General features: G+C 31.1%; 2 protein-coding genes across 2 annotated transcripts in view; one reads left to right on the top strand and one right to left on the bottom strand.

Moving 5' to 3' along the window:
• Window positions 1-12,011, top strand: part of LOC131843766 (transducin beta-like protein 2) — a 76,849-nt gene extending 64,838 nt beyond the window's left edge. Inside the window, exons 4-6 of the mRNA XM_059192509.1 lie at window positions 1,929-2,301; window positions 5,917-6,102; window positions 10,865-12,011. Coding sequence (XP_059048492.1) covers window positions 1,929-2,301; window positions 5,917-6,102; window positions 10,865-11,079 — 774 coding nt within the window. The 3' untranslated portion in view covers window positions 11,080-12,011. The remainder of the gene's footprint in view (window positions 1-1,928; window positions 2,302-5,916; window positions 6,103-10,864) is intronic.
• Window positions 1-18,818, bottom strand: part of LOC131843768 (ribosome biogenesis protein WDR12 homolog) — a 258,938-nt gene that overhangs the window by 34,716 nt on the left and 205,404 nt on the right. The gene's annotated exons all lie outside the window — the stretch shown is intronic.

Here is an 18,818-nt window from a genome sequence, read left to right as displayed (position 1 = left end):
TAGGTTCTCTCACAAGATTTCGCCGATTGTATCAATATACAAGTATTCCCACCATTATAGAAAACAGTTTGATGCGTGCTGGATTCCTTTTACTAATATGTGCGTTTTTATTGTCGTGGCCAAAACAAATATAGCAGTTTCACATATTAATTATAACGGATATTTACGATTATATTTTAGCCGGTTTTCTTAATAAGTTTGGTCATATCTTCGACATCTATTAACTGGAGTAATGGAAAATTCGATTCGAGTTTTATCATCGGTCCATATACTGAGAATTTACTTTGGAAAATATATCTATTAAGAAACCTTATAAATAAGAAACTGACTCATTAATTATATCAACTCTTACACACGCTTATAAATACTTACAAGGTTGACTGGAAGACGATCTCTATTTGGGAGAAGTAAGTTTCTGATGTTGTATACAATGAACTTACATATTGAATATTTTACGGTAAAATTGAAAACGCGAAAGCAGATATTGAAACGCTATTGTAACAAGCTTTCATATATATTTTGATTATAATTTCTGATTTCTGGATTTTTATAACAAAAGGAATTTTAATATGTTTTCAGAGTTATAACATAGATGTAAATTATAGTTTAATTTATATAGTAGGTAATTTATATGTAACAATATATAAGCAAATTGTAGTCATTGGTGTCTAAATGTTCCACAAATTTTCAAAAGGTTATTGATGTTTATTGACCTGATGATTTTGACATACACCCTACTATTTGAAAGTAATGAATCACTTTCGTAGTATATCCAAAAATTCTAAAGTTTATTTCATAAACAATCGAGCATCTAGGTATACCTACAATAACGTCTGAAAACTTAAAAATACAAGTGAATATCACCTACACACATTTAGATGTAGGCTGAACTATTTTTTTAATATGCACCTAGATGGGTGGGTCACATAACCGCTCTCCGAGCAGAAGTGTCTCTTCCTTCTAGTAATTGATGAAGTTAGGTAATGTTAAACTTGTAAAATCACCTATCTTAGGCACAGCATAAACACGATTAAAAAGACCTTTCAGTAAAACAATGCAGCTTTGATGTAAGACGTAGGTATAGGCAATACAATCGACACAACCGTTGGCATTTCTCATAAACTTGGTCCTTTTATGAAGACGTTGACGACTTCTTAATTCTTATACACAATACTGTGATGCCGTCTGTAACTGTGTAAGTATATGTTCGGATCGTCGCACGCGCAACCTCGAAAATATTTTTAGCTGCAGGAAGGTTCGCCGGTCGTTTTCCTCACGAGTACCTACATACTACTTACATAAAACATGATGCATCGACGACTATCAAGTTTATATCGCACAGAATATTCAGTAGGAGGTTGTTGTTATCAGATTTGAGGTTAATCACTTTGTTCTTAAGAAATATTAGTTTAAATATGATGCGTCTGCTGTGTTATCTTGCGGGTCAACAAACTCATAACAAATGCTAGTAGAAGTGAAAACAAAGATGTATATAGGTAGAATATAGAGTTAGATATATAGGTATGACAAATATTTATCCCTTAATTAAAACCCATAAAAATTAATCACATTAAAAACTAAAACTCATCTTAATTAGTTAAATTTTTCGTAAAGAATCCGTGTGCTTAAAAGATAATACTAACGTAAGCATATTATATGTTTGCAATTGAGAGAGAGTTTTAACTGGGTGTATGTTGTCCTGTCGACTCATTATTGTTGAAGATCGTGAGCTCGTCTCAATCTTTACTCAACTTGCCTGTATCTACTTCTTTTCTGTGTTATGTGGGTACTTGTGTTAGCCCTAAAATGTTCCACCATCTTCATGGTTATTAAATTACAAAGTTTTGATATTTTGGCAGCTCACTTAATCTAATAATATTATTAGCATTGTTCTAGTTATAATTTGCTTAAAATTTAATTATTTTCAGGTGCATGCAGAAGACGTCATCGGTTTCGGCATATCGAGCAATGGAAAGTTTATGATGTCTTGCTCATCAAAGACTGACATGGTTATATGGGACCTTAAAGGACAACAGTTAGATAAGCTAGATACGTACTTAATGAGTACACACACCGCCAAAATATCGCCGTGCGGCCGTTTCGTTGTAGCAACAGGCTTTGCACCTGATGTGAAACTAATGGAAGTATGTTTCACAAAAACTGGCGAATTCAAACAAGTGTCAAAAGCGTTTGAATTGACGGGTCACTCGTCTGGCATATACGATGTTGCATTCGACGTGGACACTTCACACATTGCTACTATATCTAAGGACGGCACGTGGAAGTTATACCACACAAAGAGTAAGTGCTCATTGAATACTTAACATAATACGCAAATGTGTTACTTTATCTTTTGTATAGTATGTAGGTGTTTTACATTAACACGTCGTTACTGCGCCTTACTGTTTCTTAAACACATAATAAATATATTCAAACATAGATGTCACATAATATGTGTCCTAGAAGTTTACTACGCCGTCTCAATAGTCTGCAGTACATGAATCGTTAATTAATATATGAGTATGAATCCGTATAAATGTCTTCGCGGTTTCATTGAACATTTAATCCCCTATCAGCACGTAATCCTCCCAAATCCAACTGATATTTGCACTGACAACGACAGATCGTTCCACTACAGTGCATAGAATGGCTTTTCGCATATCAGCTTCTATGCGGCTAGTTGAAACACATTTCAGACGCGATATGAAAAAAGCTATAATAAACTTTGAATATTTTATATGAATTTAAGACCTCTGTTACGTAGTGCTATAATAATCTATGGTTCAACGTTCCAAAGTTCAACGTTCAGTGAAACGGTAAAGGACAGTGGCTAAGGATTAAGAACGACAAGATATTGTTTATACTTCCTCTGGGCCGTCCGTCCCTTGTCATGTATCGTTGAGTTATACCAGTTCTCGTCATAGGTATTGTTTCTTTCTTTTGTGAAATAAGTTATTTCTAAAATTAAATATTTCGCAAAAGGAAAACGAGTGGGGCAGCTTGCGATTTACTTTATTCGCTACTAGTTATGATTATTATAGGTTTCAAACATAAATCAATAACACAATCAACTGAAATGTGTTCGCTTTTCTCACGTGAATTAGCAGTATAAAATCAATACCTACCTACGACACGAGGCTATGCGAGGATTGACAAGAACACACTTGATGCGAATGACATCAAGGTAAATGTAGGAAAGATACGCTGTTAATATTGCAATAAATATTTAATCTTTAACATCAACAAAACAAAGAAATTAATATTTAATTTATGTGTAATATACATGTTCAACAGGATGTAAGAAAAATAAACAAATGATCGAACGATGATTGACACCTTAACTATACTATACTATAAAAGCTATCTGGTAAGAAATTATTAGTAGTCGAAATTAATATTTTTATTAATAAATGAAATCTCTACAAGGTTGCTGTCGATACATAAGTTTCAAGAAGACCATGTATTGCATTAAACAGTGGAGCCCATATACTCATGCTTACAATATTATTTAACCTTATTGGTGCCTCGAATGACGCATTTCGCCCGCTCAATGGTGTTAAAATGCATTATTGAATATAAAATGATGCCCTTCATAGGCCTCGGTTTATTTTCCATAAGGATTTTATGGAACGAGTCATATACCTACTTCTGTGAATATGTTCGCTATCCTATACATTATGGTTTCATGAATATTAATTTATTTTCCAGCGATTTCTTTCGCGTGAACTTTGATTTTGAATGGTACAGCGGTACATTTGCCTTTTTTACACCATTGTCGAAAAATGAGGCTAATGCTTTTCGAATAATATTATTGATATCACTATATTTATGGATATTATATTATATATAAAAATATAATATAATTTTGTTTAATATAGAAAGATAATAAAGTGTAAAACTGTACGTTAGAATTCCGGAAATGGGGAGTATCTTGCGGAAAATCGTAAGACGTAAACTAGAAATTTAATGCATGGGTTGCCGTTGCTAATAGGAATAAATAAATTCATTATTCTTCATAGTTTTGCTGATGCATCTAACGGATGTTTATTAAATCAGTCCCGATGAGTAATTCAGATGAATAACTACGGCTTTTGTAATCACTCATTCTGCAATTGTCGAAATATGAGTGATTATTATTTGTAACTTATAATCATCACTATTATAGATAAAAGTGTCTTAATGCAAATAGGTAAGCGATAAAGTTTATTTATTTATTTACACATTATTTAAATTTTAATATTTATGATTTACTGCATGTACCAGCGCCAAATCGCTTACAAAGTAAACAGTCTAGATCTAGTGACTAATATTTAATATTATTTCATATGATCACTTAATCGACATATATACGAACAATACAACATATGATTTAACGGTTTAGTACACCGCCTTACTTCTGATGGTTGTATGTTCAATTCCTCACACGATGCAAGTATTCGTATTAATGACTAGTATAGTTTGTATATTTATAAATTTGTCAAAAAAAAATTTTTTTTGTAGCAATGTGCTGAATCGCTAGTCGTCAAGTACCGAAAACACAGGCTCTGCTTGGAACTAGATGGTGATGTGTGAATCGTCCAAGATAAAGAAAAAAAAAACATTAATAATCCATCGATATTTTATAGTGTAGCATGAGTGTTATTCGCAACTTTCTTTACTCCTTATTTCATATCCTTAAAGAATGTTTTTTTGGGATGTATGTTATCTACATATGTCCGTCCTCATGATACACACTGTGTTCACGTCATTTTTCCGTAGTACTTGTTTTGTTATCCTTTCATCTGACATTAAATTGACTCGATATTTTATAAATAACAATATTATCTCGGCACGACGTAAACGATTCATGATGTATACGCAAACTACGTATGAATATTAAAGCACGATTGTATAATGTTTATATCGAGATAAAATCATTAGAAAAATATGATGATAATATTACTCATGCGTTAGTTGCTTGAACGCGGGAATTTACGTCATTTACCTGTTGCTATTTTTTTAACGAATATCGTATTTTATTGGGGCTTTCCATGTCCAAAAATTTATGATATTTTTTTAATGTACTTATCGTTTTTAATAATATATCGAATAATGTAATGTCATTTAATTAACATACACGAGTGAACATGCATACGACTAAGATAGGCAGTAATATAATCCAAGATGACACCGATATTTCAATGTTTTCATAAAAAAGTATTAGGGAAAGTGAAGTTTTTTTCTAAATTAACACACAGGTTGGTTAATAAACAACTAAATATTTTGCATCGTCCTTTGCCTGTTATTTAATAAGATTAATATTTCTAATTTTAAACTACGTCTGTTTCATACCTTTAAAAGGTGATAAACCTTATGGAAAATTGCAACCGGCGCCTGTAAATGTATTTATAGGTTCACATGCTTTGACACTTATTAAGACTAAGGTGTTAGAGATTTCTATTTTTTGTATGATTTAGAATGGAAAACAAGCCAACTTAATAATCTCAGCGGTGCGTTTACGGTACTTCTTACACTTTTGCATATGGAAGGACTAGACTCCTTTGTACCCAGTGATTTGGCTTCCAAATTCTTTAAGTTAAAACCGATATAGAATAGCATAGCTGACGCTTGGTGCTAGGAATAAGTGAAGCATGGATACAGTTTACCAATTACTCACTTTTTCTACCATAAATAGCTGTACTTGCTGTCAAAAAGTTCTATACTAAATTCTTCTATATTTTTTTTATTCAAATTCAAGTTGAAAAACATTTATACATATAGGACATTTTGAGTCGTGTATACGTATTAAAGTTTTTATCCCTATCGCTAACGTTCACATCCGCTAACTACATCAGTTGAGAAGAACTGGCAAGAAACTCGACTGGTAGGTACATATTTTTTATTTTATTATCTTTAATTATTACTATTATTTCGCAGTTGACTATGCTCGCGGCGAATCTCCGCACGTGCTCGAAACGGGCAAGTACACACAGAGTGCAAATCCACCGCACATAGCGCTGTCGCCCGATGCCGAAGTGCTGGCCGTCTCAGTGGATTCCTCCGTCGAATTCTACGACACATACACCGGCGACTTGTACGACACAGTGGAGAATTTGTATTCAGGTACACATTTTACTACCTAAACCTACCGTTGAAAACAACGTACAATGTTCTAAAAGTTAGTTAAGTTCTAAAGTTGTCTTTGTGTGCATGGTACGCATCAGCGTAACATGCACACGTTAATTTTAATCAGCCGTTGATTTTTATAATAGAAACATCAGACTCTTGCATTGGTTCCATGTCCATTATAGATTTATAATTATTGAAATATTGTAAATATTTATGTTTGCGGAATAAAATGTTATATTTGCTAGCTTTGCAATTAGAACTAGGAAGAAAAACCCATTCTAAAAGTGTCAAAGAGGCTCAAAACATCGAAGACAATACTTGGGCACAACATGAAACCTCGGGTGTCGCCATTGTTAGTAAAGGTTAATATATAATGCTGCTTGTTGTTGTTAAAATAAAATATATGAGAAAACCTGTACTAGTCGTATAAAAGACCTATTGAATATAACTAACCTTTATTGACTTTATTTTTCGTAACATTCACGATAGTATTTTATATCGGGATTTATCTACTTGAATCAATGCCAATTCAAGCATACGCTAATTTTATCCTAAAATATATAACATAAAAAAATATATACATTTAATTTGGCTACTAATAAAAGTACGTTCTTTGTTTATCCAAAATAAAGGCAATAAATAAATTTGATCCCACAGTTTGTTTTCGTTATTTATATCAATATATGCGGCTTGGCTAGCGGTTTCCAAAGAGATTATAGAGATCATATCTTAAGATCAAGATCATACCTTCATTAATGTAATGTAGGTTGTTGATACTGAACGTCCGTTAGGTAGGAATCCCCATTTATCCCTATGTATGCTCTTCCGACGATGTGGAGTGAATTCTAGAATAGAAATTATTTTAGAAGTACATTCGCCTAGGTTCATACCTAAAATGCATCTGAAACTGATTTTTTGTGACCATTAATGTAAATAATAGTTTCGTAATAGTACAATGTCTTTTCCAGTTTACTCTATGTATTATTATTATGTAATAATAATTATAATTATCAGTTTATGTTTCGGCACTATTTGGTATTTTCTATTAATAAATTGATATTTGATTATTTATATATGTTTTGGGCCATAATAAATTAAAAAAACGTATGAAGTATATTGCTGCGGATTAAAACTCTAGAGTTAAATGAAACGGCGCAGTCAAAACACAATCTAATTAACGCTTTATTATAATAGTAATTTCGTGTTATATACTATATTATAGTACTGGTAATACTTACACCTATTGACCTAACTGTAATCTTATCGTGATATACTTTAGCACCAATACATTTTTAGTCGACGTTATAGGAGTGACCTACAAAACTTTACGTCGTTAAACATGGCTACTAGGTATACGGCTGATATATATTTTTTCTATGATAATGCAACCCGCATTCCTTTGTACACGTGTTTTGGTGAAATTTAATTTAATAAAAAAAACTATTTGTTTGAGATAAGAATTTGTGCCGCAAGTAGCCAAGAGCTAGACTAATTGCTGTTCGATATTAGCCGTAGTAATTCATTATTGCAAACTAAACTGTTCTATTTATTAGTCATTGTTGAGAGCGAAAATTTTGCGTGCTTTTGTTACTTAGTGACTAATAGGTAAGCTAGATACATATCAATTATATAATACAGGCTATAAATATTTGAATGAATCATTAAAATAATTTGAAACATTGTATGTTATGATACTGTTTCATTTCCGTAACCTTGTTTCCAATAGAGTTCAACATGGAAGTTCGAAAGGTTTTTTAATTCTGCTATTTTTAATTCTGTTATTGCTAGTAATGGACGTATTGTGACGATTAATTTTGAAACTGGATACCGTAATTATACCATAGAAAATTAATCCCATTTAGTACCTAGTAGATTTTCCGTTTTTATCCGAGTAATAGTGATTCAGTTTTCTATCGACACCAAACCACATAATAATTGTAATAATAGTATTAACTAAGATTTGTGTCAATATTAATTTATGACTTGCCGTTTCTGTGCTGCGCTGTTTGGCACCATTTTAAAACTTTTGAACATATTAATTCCATACTCCGTGTTCAATGAAACCACTAACAAACATTGTTATCGATCTAAATAACTTTTTTTTATATAATAATAATAATATTTGTTTATCACTCACAATGGTCCTTTTAGTGAACTTTTAAGTAAACAATAGTTATACCTTGAAAGACTCTGAACTAGGTCGACCACTGTACTATAAATATTTTAGTCTTAATTATGTTTCAAAATAACAGTGAATTAAAATATTAATTTCAATATTCATTTTTAAAATTCAATTAGCATTGTGTCTAATTCAATATTTAAATTTAGACACCAGAATAGATCTGCAGTTTACTATTCTGCTCTTTAAACCAGTAATTTAGTTAATTTGTGACATAGTAGAGGTTGTCTTGTCCTCTGGCTACTCTGACATTGGACTGGAATTAGAACTAGATTTATAGCAAATTTTAAATTAAAGTAAATTGAGCTTTAAATGCGTTCTAATCTATAAATCTATAAAGTGTGGCAATGGTATGCTGCATCTAACTGCGCTATCGGTATACACTAGTGGAGGATGATAATATGAGCATGAAGTCAGATCAATTATCCCATCGTGGTTAATTCACAGTGCATTATCAAGCGGTTCAACGGGGACCACGTGGAGGTCGATCTAACTTTACTTGTTAGCAGTTTAATTTTGTTTTAGAATATTGAAAACTAAACGAATATCTATCCGGTATGCCAGGACGTCATCGGATACGGATCACTTGGTCGAGAGATATTATAGTAGATACGTTTGCAATAAATCCGTAGAGACAAGAAACAATTGTCTATTCTTAAGAGGAAAACGGTTTTCCTCTAACTCAAGTAGGTATCAAAGTAACGTCCACAAATTTGCGATTATGTATGAGTCATACATTATTACGTGGTCATTCAACAGCGAAAATATAGTGGGTAACTTTAATGTATACGTCACTATACGATATGATTCATTTAAGAGGGGAATCCGTATTCCTTTTGTGTTTTCCCGTTTTTACTTTCCTTGCCCGCTTTACGTAAAAACGGAAGCGCAAACGGATCTTTTATACATATGTACATATACACTTGATTAATCTTATAATAATATTTGGACACATGTCTTTAATTGGATATTGACAATATTTATTTTAGAATACTTTTCCCACGATTTTGTTTATTCAGAAAAATAAGTAAATAAACGATTTTTGGAAATAAATAATGAGTAACTTTACTTACTAATGTTATCTTTTATTAGGTCTTAATAAAATAGAAAAATATGTCTCTCGGATTAATTTAGTTTATGATCACTGTTTTTATCACCGGTGAATTAATATGAAATATTAAGTGAGACAATTTTTGGTGTTGGCTACAATCAAACACACCACTCACAATCGGGATAGTAAACCAGATAGGTTGCAAATCTCTCGAAATAATATATTCTCGATAGTATTATAATATTAACTGGCATTTGGCATTGATGATTGACGATCAAAGGGACATAGGTATTCCCAGTTTCCGTTGGATAAAAGCATTTTATTTATATCTCATTACGAGGCTATCGGAAGTCACTCTGATTTATTTAAAAGTCGTAATCAAACCGTTATATTATCGAGTTCATTTAAGTAGTTGACAGTCTCGATTTTTGTGATTATTCGTGCCTACAGCTCTAAACCGTAATTGCCTGAAAAAAACTTCGCTCAAAATGATTATTTAAAAAGGCGTGATAATATTCACGCCCATCAATTATCTCAAGTAGTCTAAAATAGAGAATCATCTTTATATTTTATCATTGTCTTTTTTTTTTATATAAATATGTACGTAATATGTAGGTACATAACCTTTAAAACTATAATTTTATAGTTTATGTACTAGTCGTGATCTATAACTTCTCAAAGTTTAACTAAGTCCGTCAGCATTATGTCCGCTTTGACCATCGAAATGTTTTGTACCAATAAAAATAAATGAAGTTTGTTTAACTAGTAGCAGTAGGTAATGTTGTGATTTCGGGTCGAAGGTCGGAGGTCGTAAGTTTGATCTCTAGCAGAGCAAATAGACGTATAATAAAAACATTGGTTTTTATTATATGTGTACTACGTGATGAATGCTAATTTATTATAAGCGATACTCCACTCCAATCCATCCGGCAGTTTGTGGCACATAAATTATCTTGGTTTATAGTACGCAGTCCAAGCTTGCTGATCGTTCTGAGCGTATATAATTAATATGGTTGTACAATCTTTTTTTGTTTGTTTTCATTTCATTTTCATTGAAACTATTTTTGGGTATCTAGAACTTGTAAATACGCATGTAATGCAAGTGAAAATAAATCTCATAACAAGCGAAAATAGATATTGTGTTGGAAATATTTAATATAATTAAACAATTTTATTGTACCTGCAAATGTTTCAGGCGTTTATTGTGACTGTATGCTTGACTGACACCGCTGTGGTATTAGATAAAGACATTGGAAATATTGGGCGAGACAGTTGATGGCTATGACGCTATCAAATTGCTATCTATCTGTAGCGACAAAATTTTCCAAAGAAATAAATTACTGTCATTATTAAAATACTTGTTGAACATGTCTTTTGGCAATGATACTAATTTATTACTCCCTAATAAAGTCTGTAAGCAATAATTTATTTTGTTTTGTTAAACTTCATACCTGTGTTCAACAATCAAAATATGTTATAAATACAAGTGAGACAGTTATATACTTACATAAATGTTTTCATTTCAGGTTTAATTACAGACATGAAGTTTGATGCCAGCGGAAAATATCTGTTCGTGTGTGGTGATCGTGCCGTGAGAATACTCCACAATGTATGCGGCTACCACACTACAATAGCAAGTTGTCGCCGCCTCCTCAGTTCCAAGCAAACTTCGGCCACTGTGGAACGCCTCAACAAAACCATACAAGACTGTAAAGAGACGTTAGCGAAATTTGGCAAGTAATTGGGGCCAAATTTCAAACTGTCACATATTTTGCATTTATATTCATACGTAGTTAGTTAGTTACTATTTTTATACGTTTAGTTAGGTCTTTACCAGTCGTATTATTTTTATGTCACAAAATTATTTTAAGTGTATTATATTGAAGAAGTGCAATGACTATATTTAATATGCAATATTGTTTGAGAGCCCATGGTAGGCACCAAACTACTAACGTAGCCTATCTGGGCCTATGATCACCAGTGAATACTGATTGACTGCAATGATGATTATATAACGTATTGATCTCTTTTGAAATTTGTATAGAATGTATTATCTATTTGAACGCCGTAATCAGTATGCAAAATTTACAATTTATAGATAGTGATGTGTTTACAATATCGATATTTTATTTGGTTTTGCTAAACCGCTGACAAACCTAATTAGTGGACGTAGAAAATTCATTAGAAATAACAGTATGTTAGGGTCCGTTAGGTACAACTAATTCTGAATATTATGTTTCTCTTCCCTAAAACTGCGTCATAAAGTTTATATGTGACTCAGTAGTTATATATATTCATATTATTATAATTACAATTAATTTTAAATTAAGATGCTATAAATTAATTTTCGTCCTACATATTAATTTATATGATAACATTATTTCAATTTACTAAAAACTTGTTGTTTAAAACATTATGAAATGACTGTAAAAGGACATTTTGAATTAATATCATTTACTTATTGCAAATTAACTACTTTAAATATCAGACATGTCAGCGGTGTACAAGGCATTTGTATGTTAACGTGTATATTTACAAAACGTTTCTAATTTATGTAACTTAGTAAACGGAACTAACATCACTTTTCCAAAGTATTATAAATAACAATAGATGTAAGTGTCGGTCAGATTTTGTCGACTTAATTTTTCTACCATGTTTATTGCAGTAATTTGATTTTCATTACATTTTTATATATAAATCTTGTTTTAATAATAATAATATTAAATAACCAATTAACACAGTTCCATCTAGTACCGCGGTAAGCAGAACTTGTATTATGGCTACCAGATAACTGATAAAAATACTTAGATTTTTTTGTATAAATAATATATACATAATTTACATAGAAAACACCTCCACACAAACAATCATACTAATGAATACAAATGTTTGTATCGTGCGAGGAATCGTACCTACGACCATCGGAAGTGAAGCGATGTGCTAAATCGCTGGACCACAGAGGCCGTCATATAATCTACAATTATGACATCATAAATCATAAGTATGTAGTAAAAACACACAAGAAGTTGCAGGCCAAGCTTAATTCCACGACTTTTGAGATCTAAGTCTACGTAGCGAAACAGTTCTCTTAACGCTGTCAAATGCATCTACTCATATAAATATTCTAGCAAATACGCCCTATTTCCTCAGATCCACGTAAGATTTCCTTGATGTTATATAGCTTATAATCGTCTTCGATAAATGAGCTATCCAACACAAAAAAACAGTAGTTTCTGAAGCGCGTCCAACCAGTTACCCCAAAAATTTGTTTTTGTCACGTTTTTTTTAAGTATCATAATACTGAATTATGATACTCAAAAAAACGTGCCAAAACAATCAAAAAAATTCGACGACACAGTTCGATTGTGTTCATGAGAAAGTGTAACAATACAGATAAGTATAAAATAAAGAGCCACACATTAGTTCATATTGATAATAAGAAAATCAAACATCGAGTAGTTTCTTATCATAAAACAATGAGTATATAGCTAATAAATAGCTATCAACTGAAGTGGCGATATCTTATGAAGTATGCGGAAGACTTATTTTGCAAAACAAAAATTAAATACACTATAAATAAAGATAAAATTTAGTGCTTTCACATAGAGTTCGTAGCGTAGGCGTAATTATATATATTACAATGTACATAAGACGACGCGAATTCTCGAATCTCTTACTACGCACTTTCTGTAGGTACATACACGCAATTCCTCTCAACGGTACACGTGTCCCTAACTCTCAAACGACAGAACCGATTTGGATAAAATTTGTATGTACCTATATTTTAATAATGGTTTGAATTCACAATGGCAAACGGTAGGTGACGCTGCTTTTCCGGGCAGGCCGATTGCCTGTATATTTTTATCATTTGTAGGCTACCTGCGGCTAGTGATGGAAAGAATTTAGTTTATAAATAATTTATGTGTAAGAAAAGTCATGAATGCTTTTAATTTAAACTTTATTGTAGTTTCACAATAGTGATATCGACAATACACTGAGATACTCTGCAATTATAATTTAAGTACAGTTTCACAGCTTTTGATAATTACAATTTTCTGACAACATATACATTTAACTATTTGTTCACAAGTCAATTCCATTTAATTTAGTGAAAAAATATTCATTTTGCCAAAAAATAGATTTATCCATTCTTAAATGAAAATATTATAATCGCTCTGATTTACATATATTGATCATCTAATGCAAAAAATAAACATTTGTATCTATTTTAATGTTTTGTACCAATTTGCTGTTTTAACTGCTAGTAACCGGAATTCTACTTATTGAAACGACGGCAGTGTCTCTTTTTTTAAACAACCATCTAGACACCTAGTAAATTAATATGCTGAGACTGGCGTGGGATCTTAAATGCATAAGTAAGAGAAAAGGCAGTGACGTGTATATTTTGTGACGTTGACTTAATAACTAATGCCATCCATTGCGACAAAATCTAACAAAACAGCAAGTACTATAAATGGCTAATGTGAACCATGTGTCTGCGAATGTGGGCGTGGCCTGAGAGGATTGTGTTTTTGTTTTATCAAATTTGGTCGCTATGGACTTTCTTATGTAGACAAAAGTTAGAAGTGAGTCGGTGGATATCCTTAGGTGCTCATAAAAAACATCTACAGATATTGAAAATATATGAGAATAGTTAAAGGTTTTATGTTAGTTTTTTTCTTAATTCCTTTTTTCAAATTTAAATTATATTATTCATTCATTCAAACTGAATTATACCATCAATAAGTATCAATAATAGTACCGTCTCTACTAATATAAAATCTCTCGTAAATACAAAAGTGAGTCAACGTCCTACGCATGTTATATTATTTTTACCAAATCCATTTAAAATGAAATAAGTAGTTAATTCATAATTATTAACTGGAATGATGAATTAAATATAGATCGGTTAATATGAACAGAATTTTTCTTTAATTTTTAAATTTTCTCAGATCTTAAAATTCATATGGCTCCAAGAAACAGATAAATGAACTCACTTTCACTTTAGGTGGCACCATAACACATATTTAAATGTCCGTTAAAAATTACATACAAAAATCAAGCGTTTAAACACCTATTTCAGTAACGGAGAGACAAATTAAGCGTATACCAACCGTAACGTAAGGTTAATCGTGCAGAGCACATAGTAACAATTTAATAGCAACCTCTACTGGGAGCATTCTGTACAAATTACGCTATGAATGCGCTCATGTCCAGTTGCGGCTGACATGTTTGTTTGTTGTTAATAATTCTAGTTAGAAACAAATTGAAATCGATAATTTAGAAATCTGAATATGTAATTGAAATTCAGATGTTTGTTACATCTGAATTTCATTGTTTATTACAAATAGATTCCAGTATTGTGAATTTTTATGTGTTTTAAGAGTTTTTAAATATTACATAATAGTTGAAAGTTGTCTGTAACTATTAAAGCAACTTAACAACATGCCAGCATTATAACTGTATCGGTAAACAAATTAACTATACAGAAGTGATATACAGCAACTAGTGAAATCGCATTGTAAAATATGATAAAAACGATAATAGAATTAACGACAAATTATTGAATGACAGTTGCATCTATTTAACAGTATCTCATTTATTTTATCACAATACGAAACAATGAATTGTTTATATGGATTTTATTTATTATTTGCTCTATTAATAACTTGAAAATAAAGAAAGCTTTGTGACTATTCATATTATGAAATACGAATCAGTTACATTTTTCATTAGGTTTTGTATTATGCCAAAATAAAAATAAATAGTTATTAAAATTTCTTATTGTTGTACTGAAAATGCATATGCAAATTTGGGATGTGACACGTATGTTGCTAAAAACAAAATTCGAAACATTTCTTTTCACTATGGTCAAAACATCTACAATCTACCTAGTTAGGACTAGATCTAAATCTATTTTAATTCGTCTCAGTCCCTTGGTTTAACACGTTGATCGCTATTATGAAAGTATTATTATGAAAATTTCTCTTATTCTACATAATAACAGTTAAAAGCCTCATTGCATAACAAGATGCATTAACATTCAGCTTAACTTTTGACATCATTCTATTGTTAGCTTAAATATCAGGCACATTTCAACTATATAAACATTATTCTCTACATATCTCATGTAGATAGGAGCAATTGCCGTGCTGTGGTCTCACCCCTAAGAAGGGCGTGAGAATTAATAATTAACATTAACAAGAATAACTGGGAATATTAAGTGTTATACGAAATAGAGCTATAAAGATAAGGTAACATTGCCTTGTATTTTCTATTACATTATGATATATGACATTTTAAAGGGATCCATAATCATGTAGGTGATAACATACGATACTGAATTAATATCGATAATAACAGTGATTGAAGGTGGTGGGCCGTATAGAATAAACGCTTAAAATCTAGAAACTGATTTGATTTCTTATATCCAATTAACCCATATTTTTTTAATCCATCTGATCAATTTAACCATACCATAAGCACCGCTATAATTTGCACAATGTATACACACACGAGTAAACGATATCTGAAAATTGAGATAGAACGAGACGGCAAACTTCCACGTTTTTTCTCTCTCACGCATTAAGTAAGTACTAAATATAGTAAAGAAAACGTGTCTGTCTGCACAGGCTAACTCTTTGGTCATGTACATTTATACGAGTTACATACAAATGACCTATGTGCAGCAGTGGACTGATGATGATGATGACATACAAATACTCATCCAAGTATCACATTTGTTTGCATACAATGTATATAATTATGGTTATTCTATTCGACATACCACCTTTTATTTCTATGTGAATAGTTTTAACAAGGATTTCAACTTATTTTATTTACAAACCTTAACAATTCGACAATTTGTATCTTATTTGAATATGAATATAGATTAGAACATATCGAGAATTATCCCAATGGGAATTCACAAAGGAAAATTAGTAGCATAAGCAAGGAGTTACCTTGAAATACAAATATAAGAATATACGTATTATTATTAAATTAATGTGTTCTATGATAAATAATAGGTATAATTTAATTTAGTTTCCTTTACACAGAGATTTCCTTTAAAATCGTTATATCAATTAAAAATTACTAAAGTATATATACTATTTTATATGTAAGTTGACGTAGGAAGCAAATAACATATCATTTTTCGGCATTAAAAGTAACAGCATTTTAAAATTGTAACGAATTACATCATTTATATGTTAGTATCATTATGATTCGAATGATTCACAGGCTTTATTCCATTTTTTTAGCGATACATATAAATCATACTCTGCCCAATTAGATTTTAAATTTCTAAATTCTCTAATCACTACCAAAATGGAAGCATCCTCTTTGTGATATGGTGTTATAGTTCCCATTGAGCAACCGAATATTTCACCTTAGAACGTCGAGATTACATTCTAGAAACAAAATCAGTCAATACTTTAAATCTGAGGTCTGTTAACTATATTTTATTTTTTCCTACTCGTTTCTGTTTAATTCAAATAGTTTATTTATAATATGGTACTATATTATTTGTTACAGAAAAAAGCTTTAAATAGGCAAAGAGTTTAGCATTAAATAAAAATAAATTATTTTTGCTCGTTCACTGGTCTATATCTATCACAATTAAAATATTTATTCCGAGATTCGAGATAACACACTGCTAAGATGCAGTAAGATAGATCACAGTTATAGACAAAGCACTTGTACTGGAGTCTCAATAGTTTACAGATAGCGTATAGTATTAAAAGGGAGGCCATCTCCACTCTTTTAAGATTATCAATTTGATTAGACAAAGTTGAAAAATTTAATGAATTTTCATCAGTACCATAAAGAACATAACTTCTTCACTTAATATAGGCAATAGCAAAGAACTCTATGAAGTATTTTTATAAGAAATAACATTATTACTTGAGTTAATGCATATTCTAAGAAATGTAAGATGTTTATGGCAGTGCGGTCGATTCTAAAGTGTCATTGGTTAAATTCATCTCGAAAATTAACATTAAATTAACAAGTACGAATTGAAACTATGTGAACGAAATCTACAAAAAAATATTCTAAATTTAGTCCATCCTCGCCAATAAAGTTATTATTTCTATTTAGTATTAATCAAGCACAAATTACAATATCAATATTAAGTTTTCAAGAGCGGCACTTCAGAATCGCACCAATGTTTGGGCCCATAAGGCAATAATTTCAAAATGAGCATTGTACAGAATTCTTGATGAATGAATAAACCTACAATTAAAACATCACTATCGCCTGTCGCTTGAAGAAACTCAATAATAATTACGTTTAATACAACTGTCGTATGTTGTAAATAAGATATGAATTTGTTTGTTCATTTGACTATAATCGTACATGAAACAATTATCAATGCCGTATTTTTATCAAAGTTGCAAATAATACAATAATGGTTATATGAGTTGGATGAATACGGCAAAGAAATCTTTGTTACGGACTTTCAATGGCAGAATTAATAATTAAATAATCAACATAGCTGCTAACTTAGCAGGAGATTAACGATGTTATTTTTTTATCGGAATGGCCTTACAAAAGCAGACATACTTTCATTTTTCACAGCTACAAAATCATGACAATAATGATGACACAATAATTTATGATTTAGATACGTATTTTTACTAAATATTGTCGTGAAATCTTATATAATTGAGATTATCAAATTCTCTCTCTCTAAAAAAACACAGACCGTGATATCCAATATATATTTGGATAAAAATAAATGCCACAGTCGTACGACTAGTTAAAGCGAATTAGAACCGCCAATAACAATTAAAATTAAGACTTGAGGTGTCTCAATATCATAGTGACGAATGACTTGTAAGAGATCACATTTGCAGGAAAAAATCAATCATGTAAAGTATTAAAGTTAATAGAATCTGTCAAAATAATAACAAATTCATAATTATTACCAAGTCTTAGAAATAAACTCGGCTATTACACACCACTTGATATTTAAGACAAATTTCAAAAATCAGTCACAATTATTATATAAAAAAAAATCAACGTCGAAAATAAACTCGACCATAAAAAATAATAGAAACAAACTTACATAACCAACTTAATACGAAATAAATACTGTAAGTACTATGAATAAATGTTAACATAGTGCCAGGCTGCAATGCGCCGGTCGACTAAAAACTTTGGTGCAAGTACCTTCCGCTCGCAGTCCCAGGGGTTATGGCCAACAGTTCGATTCCCGTTATAATATAGGACTAGCATGGAATTCGTTTACGATTCGCCATAAGGCATCAGGCTTCATTCTGTTACGTTCGCTTCTATCTGAAATTAGATATACAACTATTAGGTCCTATACCAAGTAAAAGTAATTAGAATTTCTAACGACTAAAACAAACTATGCTACATTGAACCACCAAAGGTAGAATTCCATGTGGCATTATTTGGTTATATTCTCTGACGTATTTATTAAACAAATTAGTTGCTAATAATTTTATAATTAAT

This window comes from Achroia grisella, unplaced genomic scaffold (assembly GCF_030625045.1).
Source record: "Achroia grisella isolate CSIRO2021 unplaced genomic scaffold, CSIRO_AGI_Agris_v1 utg3297, whole genome shotgun sequence".
Classification (NCBI taxonomy): Eukaryota; Metazoa; Arthropoda; class Insecta; order Lepidoptera; family Pyralidae; genus Achroia; species Achroia grisella.
Note: the sequence above shows the minus strand (reverse complement) of the source record. Positions and strands in the feature narration are given on the sequence as shown.